At 35.1% G+C, this 19,350-nt stretch overlaps 2 protein-coding genes and 1 pseudogene across 5 annotated transcripts in view; all 3 read right to left on the bottom strand.

Annotated features, from left to right (window-relative positions):
• Nucleotides 1–775: 775 nt before the first annotated feature.
• Nucleotides 776–2,993, bottom strand: LOC118895698 (N-acylneuraminate-9-phosphatase-like). Its single transcript, XM_036853150.1, has one exon. The coding sequence runs from the start codon at nt 2,115–2,117 to the stop codon at nt 1,446–1,448; it is 672 nt and encodes a 223-aa protein (XP_036709045.1). The 5' UTR covers nt 2,118–2,993; the 3' UTR covers nt 776–1,445.
• A 3,304-nt stretch (nt 2,994–6,297) lies between these two features.
• On the bottom strand, nt 6,298–6,999 carry LOC118895699 (annotated as a pseudogene).
• A 450-nt stretch (nt 7,000–7,449) lies between these two features.
• CENPC (centromere protein C) overlaps nt 7,450–19,350 on the bottom strand; it is a 92,905-nt gene continuing 81,004 nt past the window's right edge. For 3 of the 4 annotated variants that reach the window (XM_036852709.1, XM_036852710.1, XM_036852712.1), the window contains 6 exons: nt 17,757–17,861; nt 16,836–16,964; nt 16,148–16,243; nt 14,295–14,449; nt 8,849–8,939; nt 7,450–7,668 (listed from right to left, as the gene is read on the bottom strand). In XM_036852709.1, coding sequence (XP_036708604.1) covers nt 7,598–7,668; nt 8,849–8,939; nt 14,295–14,449; nt 16,148–16,243; nt 16,836–16,964; nt 17,757–17,861 — 647 coding nt within the window. In that variant the 3' untranslated portion in view covers nt 7,450–7,597. The remainder of the gene's footprint in view (nt 7,669–8,848; nt 8,940–14,294; nt 14,450–16,147; nt 16,244–16,835; nt 16,965–17,756; nt 17,862–19,350) is intronic. The other variant, XM_036852711.1, reaches the window with a different exon arrangement.

Raw genomic sequence — 19,350 nt, 5'->3', positions numbered from 1 at the left:
CAATCTAACATTTTACATTAGTAGTTTCCCATACAAAGGTTAAAAAAAAAAAACCCTACCAAAAAACAATCCAAACATTATTTCTTTTTTCTTTACTTAACCATAGTACTCTAAGTTTGGTTCGTGATATCATGAGACTTTCTAGCTAATGTTCTTGAGAAATTTTTCTAGTTGCAAGATGCCTCACTATGGAGTCATTAATTAGTAAGCTCAAAGCAAGCCCTGAAATGGATATAGAAATTTGTGAAACAATCACATAGTTCCCAAAATTTGAAAAACAGGAGATTTAAGGCAGATGGTAACACCAAAAAGAGCCAGTCAAGTATTAAAAGGCACTCTGGAAATGGTTCATAGCAAAACCTAATTTTCTATTGGTTTTCATCATATGGGTGAAGCTATTCAGTCAGTAGGCAATAGATGGGGTGCAGCATGATTAGGCCTCACCAAGGCAATTCCCCTCTGATGTGGCCACAGAAGGAAAATGACTTCTGGTGCCACGTGGCTTGTACTCATCCACAGCAAGACAGACTAGTCCCTCAAACCACTTGTGTACCTGGGAAAAGACAGTAACAGTACTTCCATAAAAGGTAAAGACTAACAGGAACCTATAAGCTCACTCTGGAAAGATGGGAAAATGTAATGGAAAAGGAGCACCATATGCTGATTTTTACTGGAGGAATTTATTGGTCATGTACACACCATAGGAAAATTACACTACCCCAAAGGTAATGCAGAAAAATTAAATTCATAAGTATACATTCAAAGTAGGCAAAAATATGGTACATGTTTTAAAAACAGAAAATACAAAAATAATTTCACTATGAAATATGCTTTGATTTGCATGTAACTTGGTACTTATTTCATATTAACCAGGTCCAACTGCTCTAATAAATCTCTATTATACATATTTTAGAATACCTATTTTTAAAAAATATCTTTTTAAGCCAAAACATAAAATCTACATTTGTGCATCCATATATAAGTTATCCTCCTTAGTATCTTCATAGATCCAAGATGCTAAAAGATTAATAACAATTTTTTTAAAAAAAGTCTCAAGCCACAGATTAACAAATATACTTCAAGTTTTCTGGATTACACTACTAAAATCAACTTGTATTAATGTACACTGGATTTTCAGACATAAATACCAGTCAATGGTTGGTTGGCCATTACACAAGTATAATTATTCTTAGAACTGGGTCATAGTATACAGAATGCCTTAACTTTCCTTAGTTCAAACCCTGTAATTTGACCCTGAAATTCATAAGCATAACCCTTTCTGTGCTTTAAGCTGACATACTGACTTTGTCGTCTACCCTTTGTAAGAGAGCAGGCAACTCTAGCACAGAAGAAACTATATAATGTGGCATGGGGGATGACTTCAATGGCTCCATTCCATTTTTATCTTTCCAGACTGTTGCCTTCAGCCCTGCATTGAGGCTTTCTTAAATATCGGTTTCTAGTGTGTCACCAACCATCACACAGTCCCCAGGCTGTACTCCGAGGAGATCACAGGAGTAATAAAATATGGAAGGTGCTGGTTTCTCCTCTTTCTGCTCTCCATCTACAACAATAGCATCAAAATAGGACAGACAGGCACAAGCCTCGATCTCCCTCTGGGTCTGTCTTTCTCCATTTGTTAATAAAAGTAGGCAGACCTCCTTTTGAAGTTCAGTAAACATGGCTTTGACATCTGCTAGTGTCATATGCTGTAAATATGTAGATTTCCACAGAAAATAACATCCTTCAGTCAGTTTCCTATTGGCTGCACCACCTTTGGTTTCCTGGATTGCTTCTTCCCAGTGTAAATTCCTGAGGTCAGTAATGCATGTATTAGAAGGATGAAAACATTCTTTGCTGAGTTTAATTTGAACTTTGTCACAGATGACTTCAGCCTCTTCTTTGAAATGGTATTTTGATTGTAAGAGCTTTATCACCTCCAACATGCCCTTCCGACTCACCCTGGTCATGTCGATGAGTATGTTGTCCAGGTCGAAGAAGACAGCCCACACCTGGCTCAGCCCCATGCCACTGTTGCCTGCATGGCACACCAACTCCTGAATTTGTATCTTTTGAGTTATTACTTTAATGGCTGCTGTAGATATTTCTATATTCATGTTAAATTTATCCTAGTCTCTGTCAGGTCACCGCCAACTTCATTTTGGTAAAAATATAGCAACTTTGCATCTATGTAGCTTCATTTCTTTTCCCCTTTTAATCTGTGCTATCATTGCTGTGTAGATTATAATATGCATATATTTGTGTAGTTATATATCCCAACAAGTTGGTGTTACAATTATTGCCTTGAATTATCTTTTCAATTAAGAGAAAACATATAACCAATCTTTTATATTTAATACCTTTGATACTCTTCATTCCACCCTGTGTATCTAACTTATCATCAGGTGTGTTTCTTTTCAGCCTTAAGAACTTCAGTATTTCTTACAGGTTAGGTCTATTAGCAACAAATTCTCTCAATTTTTTTTATACCTATTTTCATTTTGACTTCATTTCTGAATGAATGTTCCACTTGATATACAATTCTGGGTTTAGTTTCTTTTGTTCCAGCACTTTGACTGTGTCATTCCGTTATCTTCTATCCTCCATCATTTCTGATAAGAAGTCCATTGTTAAACGTATTATTGTTCCCTTCTATGTGATGAGTCATTTCCTCTGGCTCCTTTGAGGAGTTGTCTTTTATCATTTTGACTATGTTGTTTCTAGTTATGGTGCTCTTTTTACTTACCCTACTAGTGATTGGGTGAGCTATTTGCATCTAAATGTTAATGTTTTTAATCAACTTTGGGAAGTTTGGAGCTATTGTTCAAAAATTTTGTCTCCTCTTCTCTTTCTCTCCTCTCCTTCGCCAACTCCCTTTATACATGTTGGAATGCTTGTCATTGTATCACAGGTCTTTAGGGTTCTGTTCATTTTTTCAATCTTTTAAAATTCTTTGTATACTTTCTATTGATTTATCTTCAAATAAATGATCTCTGCTACCTCAAATTTGCTGTTGAGTCCATCTAATAATTTTTATTTTTAATTCAGTCATGCTTTTTAACTCTAGAATTCAAATTTGGTTATTTTTTATAGTCTGTATTTCTCTGTAGATTATATATATAATTTACATTTTTTTTTCTGTTGACTCATTTTTTTAAAAATTTATTTATTTATTTTTGGCTGTGTTGGGTCTTCGTTTCTGTGTGAGGGCTTTCTCTAGTTGCGGCAAGTGGGGGCCACTCTTCATCGTGGTGCGCGGGCCTCTCACTGTTGCGGCCTCTCCCGTTGCGGAGCACAGGCCTCCAGACGCGCAGGCTCAGTAGTTGTGGCTCACGGGCTCAGTTGCTCCGCGGCATGTGGGATCTTCCCAGACCAGGGCTCGAACCCGTGTCCCCTGCATTGGCAGGCAGATTCTTAACCACTGCGCCACCAGGAAAGCCCTGTTGACTCATTTTTACCTTTAATTCTTTGAGCTTGTCTATTAATTCCTGATTGAAGTATTTGCGAATCTAACATCTAGGCCCACACAGACTCAGTTTCCATTAGCTGCTGATTTTTTCCCTTAGTACATTTCACACTTTTCTATTTCTTTGCATGTCTAATAATTTTTGGCTGAAAACTGGATATTTTAGGTAATTTATTATAGCAACTCTAGACTGTGTTTTACATCTAAGGAGTGTTTTTTATTTTATCATCTTGCCCGTACTCAAACTGTGGAATCTATTGGCCTGTGATGTGGAGCTACTGGCTGTCTCTGCTCATTTTTTCAAATTCTTTATTTCAATTTTTATCCTGGCTCCCCAGGGGTAGCCTCTGTCTCTGAACAGCTTAATAGTCAGCTAATGATTTGGACAGAAGTTAACATCACACACTTTGAGTCTATAAGTCTTCTACCCTCTGCTAACTGTTCTCTGTGTGAGATGGGGGATATATTCAACATTGCAGCCAGTTCTCAAGTCCCCCTTGGCTTTCACTTTGTGCCATGCTCTCTCAAGTCCACCCTGTGCATGCATCATTTCTGAGTTAGACTGGAATGCTTGGTGTACAGCATGTTTTGATATACTTAGTGAAATGATTACTACAGTCAAGCTAATTAGCATACCCATCTCCTCACACAGTTTTCCGTGTGTGTTGTATGTGGTGCGATCACTTGAAATCTACTCTTAGCATATTTCCAGTATACAATAGAGTATTAATTATAGTCATCATGTTGTACATTAGGACTCTAGAACTTATTCATCCTACATAACTACAACTTTCTACCCTCTGAGCAACCATCTCCCCATTTCCTCCACCTCCCCGCCCCTGGTAACCACTGCTCTATTCTCTGCTTCTATGAATGTGATTTTTTTAGACTTCATATATAACTGAGATCATTTTCCAAAAAAGACATACAAAGGTCCAGCAGGTAAATGAAAAGATGCTCATCACCACTAATCATCAGGGAAATGCAAATCAAAACCACAATGGCTTATCACCTCAAATCTGTTAGAAAGGCTAGTATCAAAAGGGTAAAAGATAACAAGTGCTAGTGAAGATGTGAAGAAATGGAAACTCTTTTACACTGTTGGTAGAAATATAAAGTGGTACAGCCTTTATGGAAAACAGTATGGAAGTTCCTCAAAAAATTAAAAATAGAACTACCATACAATTCAGTAATCCCTCTCTTGCATATATATCCAAAGGAAATGAAATCAGTACCTAGAAGAGATATCTGCACTCCTATGTTCATTACAGCATAACTCACAATAGCCAAGAGAAGCAAAAATTCTTGAAGGAAATTAAAAGTGCTACTCTAGTGAACATATGAATGATAAGAAAGTGAAAGAGCCTTATTGACATGGGAAAAGTTTTAGTGTTCTGGACGCAAGATCAAACCAGCCACAGCATCCTCTTAAGACAAAGCCTAGACCAGAGCAAGGCTCTAACACTCTTCAATTCTATGAAGGCTGAGAGAGGTAAGGAAGCTGCAGAAGTCTGAAGGCAGCAGAGGTTGATTCATGAAGTTTAAGGAAAGAAACTGCTTCCATAACATAAAAGTGCAAGGTGAAGCAAGTACTGATGTAGAAGCTGCAGCAAGTTATCCAGAAGATCTAGTTAAGATAATTCATGAAGGTGGCTACACTAAGCCAACAGATTTTCAGTGTAGACAAAAGAGGTTTATATTGGGAAAAATGCCATCTAAGACTCATAGCTAGAGAGGAGAAGTCAATGTCGAGCTTTAGTTTCAGAGGACAGGCTGACTCTCTTTAGGGGGAAAGACAGCTGGTGACTTTAAGTTGAAGCCAATGCTCATTTACCATTCCAAAAATCCTAGGGCCCTTAAGAATTACGCTAAATTTACTCTGCTTGTACTCTATATATAAATGGAACAACAAAGCCTGGATGACAGCACATCTGTTTACAACATGGTTTTCTGAGTATTATAAGCCCACTGTTGAGAACTACTGCTCAGAAAAAAAATGATTCCTTTCAAAATATCACAGCTCACTGACAACGCACCTGGTCACCCAAGAGCTCTACTGGACATGCACAATGAGATTAATGTTGTTTTCATGCCTCCTAACACAACATCCATTCTGAAGCCCATGGATCAAGGAGTAATTTTGACTTTCAAGTCTATTAGTTAATAAATATAGTTCAAGAGGCTATAGCTGCCATAGATAGTGATTCCTCTGATGGATCTGAGGAAAGTAATTCAAAAACCTTCTGGAAAGGATTCAACATTCTAGATGCCATTAAGAACATTCATGATTTGTGGGAAGCAGTCAAAATATTGACATGAACACAGGAGTCTGGAAGAAGTTGATTACAACCCTTGGATGACTTTGAGTGGTTCAAGACTACAGTGGAGGAAGGAACTTAAGATGTGGTGGAAATAATAAGAGAACTAGAATCAGAAGTGGAGTCTGAAGATGTGACAATTGCTACAATACCCTAATAAAACTTTAACAGATCAGGAGTTGCTTCTTAAGGATGAACAAAGAAAGCTGTTTCTTGAAATGGAATTTATACCTGGTGAAGATGTTGGAAAGACTGTAGAAATGACAAGACTGTTAAAACGATGACAAAGGATTTAGAATTTTATAGTTGATAAAGCAGCAGCAGGGTTTGAGAGGGCTGACTCCAATTTTGAAAGAAGTTCTACTGTACTTAAAATGCTATCAAACAGCATTGCATGCTACAGAGAAATCATTTGTGAAAGGAAGTCAATAGATGCAGCAATTGATCATTGTTGTCTTTTTTTTTTTTTTTTTTAACAGTGGCAGTATGGTTTATGGTTTATTAAGCTGTGCCTTAGTATAGGTGCTGGGGCTTGCCCATGGTGCTTTTAATGTACAAAGCCTGTATGTTCTGCCAATTTTTCTTGAGCAATGACACCAGGAAGTTAACAGCTAAGTGGATGTTGTACACCAGCTCATCATCTGTCATCTTCACGTGGGCAACAGCCTCTGTCAGATACAGCACCTCCTTCATCTGGAACTTGATCATGGACTTCACCTCATCAACTTTGGTCACCATGTTCTCATTGTGGGTCAGCAAGGAAGGGAACTTGCCAGCACTATTCAGGCCTGGGCCCAGGATTCATGGGATCTGCTTGATCACAGACCCTGGAGCCAAAAAGGCATCATACTTCTTGGCCATCTTCTTGACAAGTTTCTTATTCTTGTTGAGTTTCTTCAACACCTCAATGCCCATGTGGGAGATTATCCACAGCCTTGGCCTCATCACAATGCTGCTGGTCCCCCAAAACACATATGGAGAACTTGGGACAGAGAGTGGACTTAAGCCTGACGGTGCTGAGAAGGGTTTGTCTTTCTGAGGTCATAGTTCTTCAGGCTGATCTTTAGCTCCACCATCTCCAAAACTTTCCGGCGCTTGCACTGGTTCCCGTGCAGGACTTTCCGCACTGCCTTGTACAGGGTGTTGCGGGAGACTTTGCTGCTCATGGTGCCTCATACCGCAATAACCAGAAAAAAGCTATTGTCTTATTTTTTTAAATTGCCATAGCCACCCCAACCTTCAGCAACCTCCACTCTGATGAGTCAGCAGCCATCAACCTCAAGGCAAGACCCTCCACCAGCAAAAAGATTATAACTCACTGAAGGTACAATGATGGTTAGCATTTTTTAGCAATAAAGTATTTCTTAAATGAAGCTATATGCATTAATTTTTAGACATAAAGCTACTGCACACCTAACAGATGACAGTACAGTGTAAACATAACTTTTATACACACTGGGAAATCAAAAAATTCTTGACTTACTTTATTGCAATATTCACTTTATTGTGGTGGTCTGGAATCAAACCCACAACCTCTCCAAGGTATGCCTGTATATCCCTGGGAGCAGTGATTTTGGTATTCCTTTCATGTTATTAAAATACTATGAATATGGGTATCACTACAGGCTACGTGTATATTCGTGGAAAAATTAGAAGATACATATGGAAGTTTGAAATGTTTATTGAAACAAGTACACAACCCTGAATATTTTAAAACATTACAAATAATTACAACACCTCAACTACACAATGTGTTTTATATGTATGTATGTAAATATATATATACACACATATTTAAACTTTGCTTCATCTTTCAACTTTTTATCTGTGTAAAAAGAAGAACACTTTCCTCATTCAGGAGATTTTTGATGTTGTAATAATTACCTAGAAATAAAGTGATAAGAAAATTAAAAATTATTTCCATAGGAATCATTTCCTTTTGATTAAATGTTTAGTCATCACTAAGACCTATTACAATATATAGTATCAAATTAAAAAAAAAATCATCTAATGTCAAATAACTTATTTAATTCCATGAACTGAAAAATCCAAGGACCACCTGTGATCCAGATAAAACTTAAAACAATGTAAATTTCACATCATTTTGATAATGAATGCAAAAACAAATTAGACAAGGGTGCAGATAGGAAAAAAAATCTCCCTCTGAACCCAATCATGTTTTGGGATGGTTTTTTTTTTGGTTTTTTTAATTGAAGTATAGGTGATTTACAATGTTATATTAGTTTCAGGTATACAACAGTGATTCAATTATTTTTATAGATGATACTCCATTTAAAGTTATTATAAAATATTTTCTGTATTCCCTGTGCTATACATTACATCCTTGTATCTTACTTATTTTATACCTTGTAGTTTGTACCTCTATTCCTCTTCCCCTATCTTGCCCCTTCCCTCTACCCCTCTCCCCACTGGTAACCACTAGTTTGTTCTCTGTATCTATGAGTCTGATTCTGTTTTGTTATATTCATTTGTTTGTGTTCACAACAGTGTTGGCATATACAAAGGACTATATAAATACAGCTATTATTATTGTCTCCTTCCATTAGAATGTAAGCTCCATGAGGGCAGGGATTGTTTTATGTATCCCACACTCTTAGAGCAATGCTTGGTAGACTCTCAATCACATCTGTTGAATGAATAAATGAATGAACAAATGAACAAATTAAAATTCCTATCTCCAAAGACTTGTGCTCTAATAGCTGATGAAGCACACTATTCTGTATGTTTAAAATAACCAACTAAAAATTGTTTGACTACATAATGTCTTTGAGATAACATAGGGGAATAATTTTCTTTCTACTCTGGATACAACGTATCTTCTATTTTTATATTCAGCAATTAGCAACTCATTCAATTTTCATGTACCAAAACACTGATATACTTATCTAATAAAAAAAATTCAAAGAAAATATGCACCAAACTTCTTTGGCATCAGTCACATCATGCTTCATTTTGACCACTGTGGCTTCCATTTTCATGGTGCTCATGAGCAACTATATAAGTATTCAACTATGTGAAAGAAAAGGTTTTTAATTATTCTTACCTGAAGGAACATAGAATGAATCCCCAGTTGTTATTACATAAGGTGTTTCGTGTAAGGTACATAAAAGGTCACCAAAGTCAACATAAAAAATCTGTAAAATTAAAAATTAAAATCTCATTTCAAATTGTAACACCACAACAACTACACTCCAAAGAAACTTGAAGTAAATGTGGTAGGCAGAATAACGGCCCTCCAAAGATATCCATGCTTTAATCTCCAGAATTTGTTACATCACATGGCAAAGGAGACCTCGAGATGGTGAGATTATCCTGGATTACCTAAATGGGCCCAATCTAATTACATAAACCTTACTTGAAAGTGGACAATTTTCCTACTGGAAGCAGACGAGAGATGAAGCAGAGGAGAAGTCAGAGAAATTTGAAGCATGAAAAGGGCTTTCACTGTTGCTGGCACTGAAGATAAGAGAGCCATAAGTCAAGGAGTGTAGACTATTTCTAGACACCCCAGCCAACAGCCAGTGAGGAAACAGGAACCTCAGCCCTACAACCGTGTGAAACTGAATTCTGCCAACAACCTGAATGAATTTGAAACAGATTCATTCTAAAAGCCTTCAGAGAGGAATACAGATCTCTCACCTAGATTCCAGCCTAGTGATACTCTAAACAGAGTACTCAGCCAAGCCCACCTGATTTCTAACCTACGTAACTGTGAGATAATAAATGAGAGTTGTTTAAATTTGTGGTAATTTGTTAAAGCAGTAATAGAAAACTAGTACAGGAAAAAATTTCTTTTGTTCTTCCTTATTATTTACCAGTTTATGAAAATTCAGAACCATTGTAAAGAATATCACTTAGCTATACTAGAAAAATAGCTAGGTTTTATGTACACCTCTTTAAAGGTTACATGCTTGGTATATGTAACTTAATCTGACTGATGAATCAGAGAGAACAAAAAGCAAAAAAAAAAAGGACATTTAAACAAGCATCAACATTAAGAAAGTAAAAGAGGATAAATATAGTGCTCAGTCATAGAGGCTTCCATATTCAAACACAGCAAATTTTACATTTTATATATAGATAGCACCTGGCAATGACCTGTTTTTTTGACAACTAAATACAAAATGTAGGGCCTTCAAACTTTGAGATTCAAATTCTGAGATTCAGTCATCAAGAATATTTTGCCTCAGAGAATTATGCCTCCTCCTCCTTTTTCTCTTACCACTTTTGTAAAATGAGCCTAAAATACCAGAAAAACGAGAGCAGCTAGCACTTATCCAGCACTTACCCCATGCCAGCCACTGTTCTAAGCACTTCATTTTTACTCATTTAAGGTATGCATCTACCAATGAGACAGTACTATTTTAATAGCTTTTCACAGATGAAGAAAATGAGGCACAGAGAAGTGTAACTTTCCAAGGTCACAATGTAAATGGAAGAGCTGGAATTTGAACTCAGGTACTTTGATTCCAGAATCCATGTTCTTAGCCACTACAATATACTCTCTCAATGGAAAAAAAGTTCTTAAAGTGGTTCTAGAGGTATTTTTATAATTTAATAAAATAAATATATTTATTACATCCAAAAAAATTTGCCTAAAAAAAGGAACACACACACTACCCAGAAAGTCAAGCATGTATTTCTAGATGTTTTTTCCTTATCTATTCAGTTTGGCTCTCTACGCACACCTCTCCCCATTTCTGCAAACATTTTACTAAGAATGCTTTTGAAATACACAAAAATAGAATGACGAACTCCCACAAATAAATATTGAACCCTGATACCCTGCTCTTTTCAAAGTCTGATTCCCCCATTCCATAGTATTTTGAAATAAATGCCCAGCATCATAAACCATCTGTAAATATTTCAATGTGTACTGAAAGACCAAAGTCCTTTTTTAAAACATGACAACACTGTTGTCACACATAAAAATAAATGAATATTTAGTGTTAAACACCTAGTCAATATTCAAATTTCCAGTTGTCTCTTCAATGTCTTATTTTTAAGGGTTTGTTTGAATTGGGATCCAAATAAGAGTCACATATGGTCAGTGCTTGATCTATTTTTTAAAGCACTCAATCTATTGAGTGGTTATCAATTTGGGGGTGATTTTGTCCCTCAGGGGACAATTGGCAATGTCTGGGAACATTTTTAATTCTCACAACTAGAGGGGTACTACTGGAATCTAGTGCGTAGAGGCCAGGGTTGTTTCTAAACCTCTTTCAATGCACAGGACAGCCTCCCTACAACAAAGAATTATTGAGTCCAAAATGTCAATAGTGCCATGGTTGAGGACCCTGATCTCTATACATTCCACGTGGTTGTCGTTTTTATTCCTTGCACCTTACTTATTAAAGAAATCAAGCAGCAAAATTTGTTTTAAAAATCTTTACACAGCTGGATTTTGCTTATTACAACACCAGGTTGTCATCTGAAAAGTCTGCTATTCTTTATTTCCTGTAAATTGGTGGTTAGATCTAAGGACTTAACTTCAGGTGGTGTTGTGTGTGGGTTTTGTTTTGTTTTTTTTTAAAGAAGGTGGGGAAGGCAAGACTACTTCATAGACAGTGTTGTATTCTTCCATCAGGAGGCACATAATGTCTGGTTGTGTTCTTTTTAGATGTTAGTAGACAGTGATGCTAGAACCAATAGTTTATTGGGTGTTGTAAAATGGTAATAGTCCATTCTAACATTCATTCTTCATTTATTAATTGGACTATTTCTAAAAAGGATAAACTTCCCCTCATCTATTATTTGATTACCTAGTAGTACAGTTTATATGAGAACAGCAGAATAAATATTTAATTATTTTCCTTTACTTACCATATTTGTCAAAGTGAGTTGGCTTCCTAGAATTCTCCAACAGTGATGAATTAAGTTTTTCTTTTTGTAGTAGCCTTACAAATTCATGGATTTAGACATAATTGATGTGTATCAATCCAATGAAGTCATTCTTACTGATACTCAAGTTTTCACATCTTTGTGCAGAGAGAGCATCTTCAAGTTGGATCCTGAGACCTTATGACCCAATCCTAATGGTCTTTGATAGTCTGCTATCAGGTATGATAAATATTCCAAGCTCAGTCCCAGGCCTGGAATCAGACATTTCTCTAAGGAACTCTGGTTCCTTTAAGTGTGTTGCTATTACTTTTTTGATTTTTTACCTCTGGAACAATTATTGTCTAGTTTTTCATATATTTCTACCTTGTGATCTATTTGGGTTTTTTCTCTCTTCTGGTTTTTGACTGGTCTTCCACATCACTTAACTTTAATATTTTCCATTTCTTTTTTTTAAAAAACATTTATTTATTTATTTATTTATTTGGCTGCATCGGGTCTTAGTTGCAGCATGTGGGATCCTTCACTGCAGTGCGCAGGCTCTTCGGTGCAATGCGCAGGCTTCTCTCTAGCTGTGGCGCATGGGCTTAGTTGCCCCGCGGCACGTGGGATCTTAGTTCCCCAACCAGGGATTGAACCTGCATCTGCTGCATTGGAATGCAGATTCTTAACCAATGGATAACCTGGGAAGTCCCAATATTTCCCATTTCTTAATAACCTTTTGTTTTCTAGGAGAGCTCCACAACAAACTCCCATAGTTAATTTGTTCATTCTTCTGTGGTTTGAATTTAACAAATCTACCACTGCTACGTTCTCTCTTACTCATTATCTAGACCTGAGTTTGAAAGAAAGAGTTAATGGCTTATGCTGGTTCTCCATCTTGTCCTTTTGTTTCTCAAAAGCATATATTTAAAAGTGTACTTCATTTTTTAAAAATGTAAAAATACTCCCCTTGTTATTAAAAAAACCTTTAAGTCTAGTTTTCATTATAAAAAGTTAAAGGCAATATTTAGAAGAAACAAAAATAAACTATAATCACCTACTGACATGTTATTTTCTATAGTTCCTTCAAGGTTCTGTCATTTTCATTTTTAATTTCTACTCAGAAAAAAATAAAAAGAATTTTCTACCTTGCAGTTTCCTTAAATGTTTATCCTAAAGGTGTTCCTATATGGCTCTTCTGCAAAATAATATACTTAAATTAATATAAAAATGTTTAGTATAGCACCTGGAACATGTAAGTGCTATATAACTGATTATTATATATAATGGTTTATCTTATTACTAAGTCAAAATATAAATATAACCATTTTTTTCCTGCAGCACACATTTCAGTGGTTTCCAATTTTCGCAATTACTGTCTATGTTAAAATAAAGAGCTACATATGTTCAGCTTCCCTAGCTTTTATTTTCCTAGGAAAAAATTCTGAAATGACATTCATAGGTGAAAGTCTACAAACAGTTTTCCATTAATTTCTACTAACTCAGTAATTATAAAGTATCCTTTATTTTTAGTATTCCTTACTAAAATTCCTTTTAGGATTTAGGATTCCTTTGAATGTTAGACAGGTTAAACACTTCCAAACATTTACTATTCAATATTCCTTTTTTAAAGGAATAAAGGCATTATAGCTTAATGGGTAACTACAGTTAGTTCAATGATGATATTTCATAATGCTTATTTTCATTATTAATTGTTCCTTAATGATTACACAGGGATTATCTATTACTTTAGTTAGTTTAATATGTTATAGTTACTCTTTTAATACCACCTGGAGATCTATGACATTTTAAGATTGGATTAAAGAATATTTTTAAATACTTAGATCTGGATTCAGTATAGTAGCAATAAATTATTCTTTTACTCTTATGTGTATCTTTTCCTTTCCCTGCCTTGATTTGCCCTTCTTAGTTAATATAAACTGAAGGGTCCTGATGCTCTTTCTGTTTCTCCTTTTTGGGCTTACTTTCATTTTATCAGTAAAAAGAACTGTTTTGAACCATGATTTCATAGGTTCCTGAAATGTTACTTACTGAAAGATGTACCTCAGATGTAACATTTTTTAAATGCTGGTAAAATATTAAATATTTTTAAAATCTGGTGATTTTCAAAATCTTTCATTTTCAAATTCAAAATGCAAAAATTATCTGATATAAATACAATGTTATAGGGGCGTGTGTCTCCAATGAGAAAGAGACAGAGAGACAGACTCAGAGAAGAGAGACTCACCTTGAGTCTCATTATAACTTCAGCCAATAATACTGCTATATACAGTAATATATTCTTTAATACTTATTGAAGCAACTAGCTCCCAGTCCTCAATCTGCTGTTACACTTAATCTCAATAATCCCCTCCAGCTCTAAAATTCTAATGATTTGTTTGCAAACCTAATTTCAAGGATTCTTTTAAGTAAAGACCGTTCCCTAAACTTCTGAATCTCAAGGCTACACTGCTATGCACAGAACAAGTACTTTTATACAGCCATTGGTTGACTGACTTTAAACAGATGAAAACAACTAAAAAATTATCTGTGCACTATAGTAATCATATATCATTTCTGAGGAAATAGCATTTTTAATGCTTCATCAAGTCCAACAAATCAGAGTTGTGTCAAGAGCAAAACATAAATATATGGAAAAATACACTCACCAATGTGTCTAGGCCTACATGCTGCTTTCCCTTTTCTTGATGTGGTCCTAATATCAATTTTCCAGTAGAAAAAAATGGTGTATCCAATGTTTTATATACTTTCAACTCACCATGTTCAACACAAAATTGGTATGTATCTCGTGGCCTTACAAGATCTAAGGGAAAAAAATTAATATAAGTACAAAGTAATAGCAATGACATTTCTCTGATACAGCATATACACACATATATAGACATAAACCTGCCTCAGAAAGATAGATGTGATTAATATCACTGACTCTGGAGCTAGAATGCCACAGGTCAGATCCTATCTCTGTCTTACAAGCTGTGTGACCATAGCCAAGTTGCTTATCCTCTCTATTTGTGCCTACATTTTCTTTTCTATAAAATGGGATAATAATACTTCAACTATGTTAGAGTTGTGAATATCAAATGACTTAAAGTGTGTAAAGTATTTAAAACACTGGCACAAAGTAAGCATTAGGTAAGTTTTGGCTATTAATAATAACAATGGTAGTATTACTATTTTTCCCATAATAGCTCAGACAGAAAACAAAATCAGCTAAGAGACAAGAAAGGATTCCTATCTTTAAAAAGTTTAACATAGCCACAATACAAATGTATCATCATCATGTCAATAAATTCCTTTGTGCTTGCTTGACTGATTATTAAATAACAAGATTTTTATTTATTTATCAGGTAAAGCCTCTAAGTAACCGGAGTTCTAACTGTAGCTCACAAATTACTATATCACTTTTTAATTTCCCTTTTACTTACAATCTTTTCCAGACCTATAATTAATACATTTTTCTATCATCAGCTTCTGACTGTACTCCCACAGACTACAGGATATAGAAAATACATAGGCTCAAGAAACAAAAAGTGATGAATTCGTGACAACACTCACAACTTTTTTAACCTGATACAGTATAGCAATGTTTTTAGTTAAGACACTTCACTAAACAAAATTCTCTGTGCTTCTACCTCTGTTGCCAAATAAACAATCTGGAATATAGAAATAACTCTGCTACTTAAGATATCAAATGGAACCTATGCCACAGTCAAAATTTTAAGTGTAAATACTGCCTCTCTGGTTTGAGATATCTGTCCTCTCACTTGGGATAAATAGTCCCAAGTACTCACTGGTACAGTCATAACAGTTGTTAAAACATTTAAATATTTCCTGTATGTATATACTCCCTGGTTGGTAAATAGCTGAGTGTCCCCTACTTAACCCCACCACTCTATAGCCCATCCCTTGGGACCTCCCATGTTGTCCTAGACACTAAATGTTTAATGCCTATTAAGTACAGGAGGAGGCTTCTAGGACCCTGTACCAGCCTTAAGGTTCAGCGTAGCATTTGTTTGGCTGACTGATGCCCTTGCTAGTCATCTCCAGAAAGGTTTTATGCCCCAGATACCAATATTGGCATCTCACAGCACCAAAGGCTGTCTAAATCCTGCCACAATCCCCATCTGGTCTCACAGTAAGATTGTATCCGGGAGTCTGCCAGGTAACTTGCTACAGTTCCCCATGAACAGCCCCTGTCTGCTTGTGTCCTCCTGGTCAAAGAAGGCCTGGACCCTATTGGTGGAGGCAACACTCCTGATGGTAGCACTTGTATCACAGAGGACAAATGCATGGTACTGTATGTACCCTGGAGGTTATCTGCCATCAATTCCCCTAGTGTAGTCCTCATACAGGCTGCTTATTTGAATTAGACTCTCTACTAGACTTTGGCTCTGAAAGATCTGGGGAGAGAAAGGGAAAGCAGACAAGCCAGACTTCAAACAAACAGTTTGTCCTTACTAGTTGTTAAATTAAGTATTCTCAATATCAACCCTGATCTTACCCATAAGAATAATCTCTCGTGTTTCTGGGTCCTTTACCCTCGTTGGCTGCAAAGGATCTCCCAGAGGTGTATTCAGATTTACCATGAATTTATTCTCTGTAAAAGAAATACCACTGAAATACTAACTACTTAGTTAAAATTCTTTTCCATTAAAAAAAATCTAGTATGAAATAGAGCTATGGACAAGTTGTAAAGGAAAACTGCCAGAGGCATATCTTTTTTCCTGTTTATCAATGACCACTTTGATAAACAAAAATTCAAAAATCACAATGATTTACCACAGAGGCAAACATCCTAAACTTCTTATTTTCTGACAACTTTTGAACTCTTGCATCATCAAGAAGTTAAATGGTGTTTTGCATATTCTCTAAGAGAACTGAAGTACATAATACCCTTTAAAAAGAATTCTTTAAAATGTTTATTTTAACCATAATTCGAGCATGGAAAAGATAAGCTTCATTTGACAGGGCAATTTACTCAGGTGGAAATGTTTTACACGCTGCTATTAATGATTTTTTTAAAAGAATAAAATTAGTTTACTTTCAAAATCTGAAAAAAAAAGGGGACGTTAAAAAGATAATTCACCCTGAAGTAGTAGTATATCTGAAGCTTTTAGAGATATATTTCAAAATTTGCAAAGAGCTACTTCTCAAAGCACTGTTATTTAAAATAAGGAATAAGTTCATACTTCTTTCATCATTATCAAGACAGATCCTTTTCCTATTAACTATTGTATTGACTCTTCCCAAGTTTCCTTTTGCTTTCCTTTTAGATGATACTTTGTCTGGGGACAGTATTCCACCAATCACAAATCCTCCTGAAATTTAACCAAAAAAAAAAAAAGGTAAATTATCATACCTGGCAAAGTGAAAATCTTGAAACAAAACTCATTAAATTAATACAGCACATTTCCTTTCAAAGTACCAAAGAATGTTAGTTTTACCACACTCTACAGTTAAAAATTCAAACAACACAAATAGCAACCAATTTCACTTATGTCTCTAACTGTCCTAAATCTAGAAGCACTGATGAAACACGACTGAATGATCTCTGTTGCTTGAAATCAAGTCATCAGTGGAAGTGTAAAAAACAAAGACCACAAAGATCAGCAATGAACTATTTATAGTAATCCACATCAGTTTAGTCCTTTGGCTCAGAAATATACATCAAAAGAAAGGAAATAACTTTAAGATAACACTCACTATACTTTCTTTCCCACCCTCTACAATTTTTGTAGAAAAATATAAGAAAATGGAATGAGAATAATAATGGGGAATACTTAATCTTTGACAGTTATAATTTTCTCATGTTCTGATCTAATGCTTCATTTTATGCAATTAAAAACCTTGCTAGGTAGTATAAAAATAATAACACTCTATCAAGCCACATGCTCACCTCAAATTGCTACCAAAAAGAAAACAAATCAGCATCTCTATAGTAATCAGAGAAATCTGGACTTGAATCTATTCTTGTCACATTTTTGGAGGATGATGATTAAATAAAGTAATGTATGTAAATACATAAGACAGTACTTGGCACGTAATGTACCTAAATAAATTGTAGCAATTATCATTATTATTATTTTGAGACACTAAAGCATAAATTTTACCAGATGGCCTTCCTTGATAATCTATTCGCTCCCCTCGCCAGTATTCCAAAGGTTTTGATCGTGTTCTCACGGTCCTGCGAACATTTGGTGTGTTGGAGGGCAATACTGTAAAAAGACATCAGACAAAAAATGCACATATATGTTTAGTTGGATGATACTCTGCAGTGAAAAGATTGATATTACTTTCTAGAACACAAATGTTTCTAGACAAAACACTAGAAAAACAAATTTTAAGACATATTTGTGCTATTAAAGAAATGCCAAGCTACTAGATTGGAAAAGATTTAAAAACATGGTAACATTCATGGTTAATGATGTTAAAGGTATACTGGAATTCTCATATATTGTAGGTGGAAATGTAAACTGATTGATGACAATTTGACAATACCTATAATTGTAATACTCTTTGACGTAGAAATTTCATTTTTAGAAAATGAGTTTGCAAAATATTCACAAAAATGGGCAAAGATATAGGTGTTAAGAACATTCATGGCAGTACTGTTCATAATAGAAACAGACAAGAAAAAGCAAAAAGCAAATTGAAAACCACCTAAATGCTCCACAATAGTAAATTTATAAATCAGGGGTGGTTATGTATACATGTGTTTGTGTGTATACACACATATCTACCCATTTTATCTGAACAATGCAAAGTTCTATATACTAAGTTTGTTGGCTACATAATCAACTTCCTATGTTCTTACTTACTTCTGGTTTGCTGGAGTTGTCCAATTCTGAAAGTGGTTTAACAAAATCTCCCAGTCTAACTCTATTGTTAAAATTAAAATCTCCTTGCTTTTTCTTAGTTTTTTTCCTTTATACATTTTAGTTGCTAGGTTGTTTGGTACATAATAGTTTATGATTTTTCTATCTTCTTCATAAAGTGCTAATTTTATTATTACAAGTCCTTCATCCTGTTCGCACTTTTAACCTTAAATTTCAATTCACCTAATATTAAAAATACACTACTATTTTCTTTCTGTTTATATTAGCCTACTTAATTCTTTGATAATCTTCTATTTTAAAACCTGTTTTAAGTGTTTCTTATAAACACATAGGTAAGTTTGTATTGTTTACCCAAATCTGATAGTCTCTATCTTACTAGAGGAATTCAATCCATTCACACTTATTTAGTATAACAAGTAATATACATCTATTTATTTCTTCTATTTTACTTTATATTTACAGGTTATTTTACATCAGTGATTCTTTTTTTCTCTCATTCTCACTGGTTTAGTCAGAATACCATTTCTTCCCCCACACCCCAAACCTTGGTCATTTCAAAGTTTACTGTGCTTTTTCACTCTAATATTGGTTACCTTCCCATTCCTGACACTCAACAGTCATACTCATTTCTCCATCATTATATTAAAAACTATATCCCCTACCAAGATGTTATCTTCTCCTTTTTCTCATTTAGTAAAATGAAACTTTTAGACTACTTTTATTACCCCTCTTCCACTCCTACTCTCCTCCCCACCACACCAAGTTTTGTTAAGATAGTGTGGATTTCAAGCTATCATTGCAAAAATCCTTACTTAGTACTTATAAATCCCCAATCATATTAGCACTAAGTAGTAGACACATCCTAAGG

The sequence above is a fragment of the Balaenoptera musculus genome, chromosome 5, assembly GCF_009873245.2.
Source record: "Balaenoptera musculus isolate JJ_BM4_2016_0621 chromosome 5, mBalMus1.pri.v3, whole genome shotgun sequence".
In the NCBI taxonomy this organism is placed as follows: Eukaryota; Metazoa; Chordata; class Mammalia; order Artiodactyla; family Balaenopteridae; genus Balaenoptera; species Balaenoptera musculus.
Note: the sequence above shows the minus strand (reverse complement) of the source record. Positions and strands in the feature narration are given on the sequence as shown.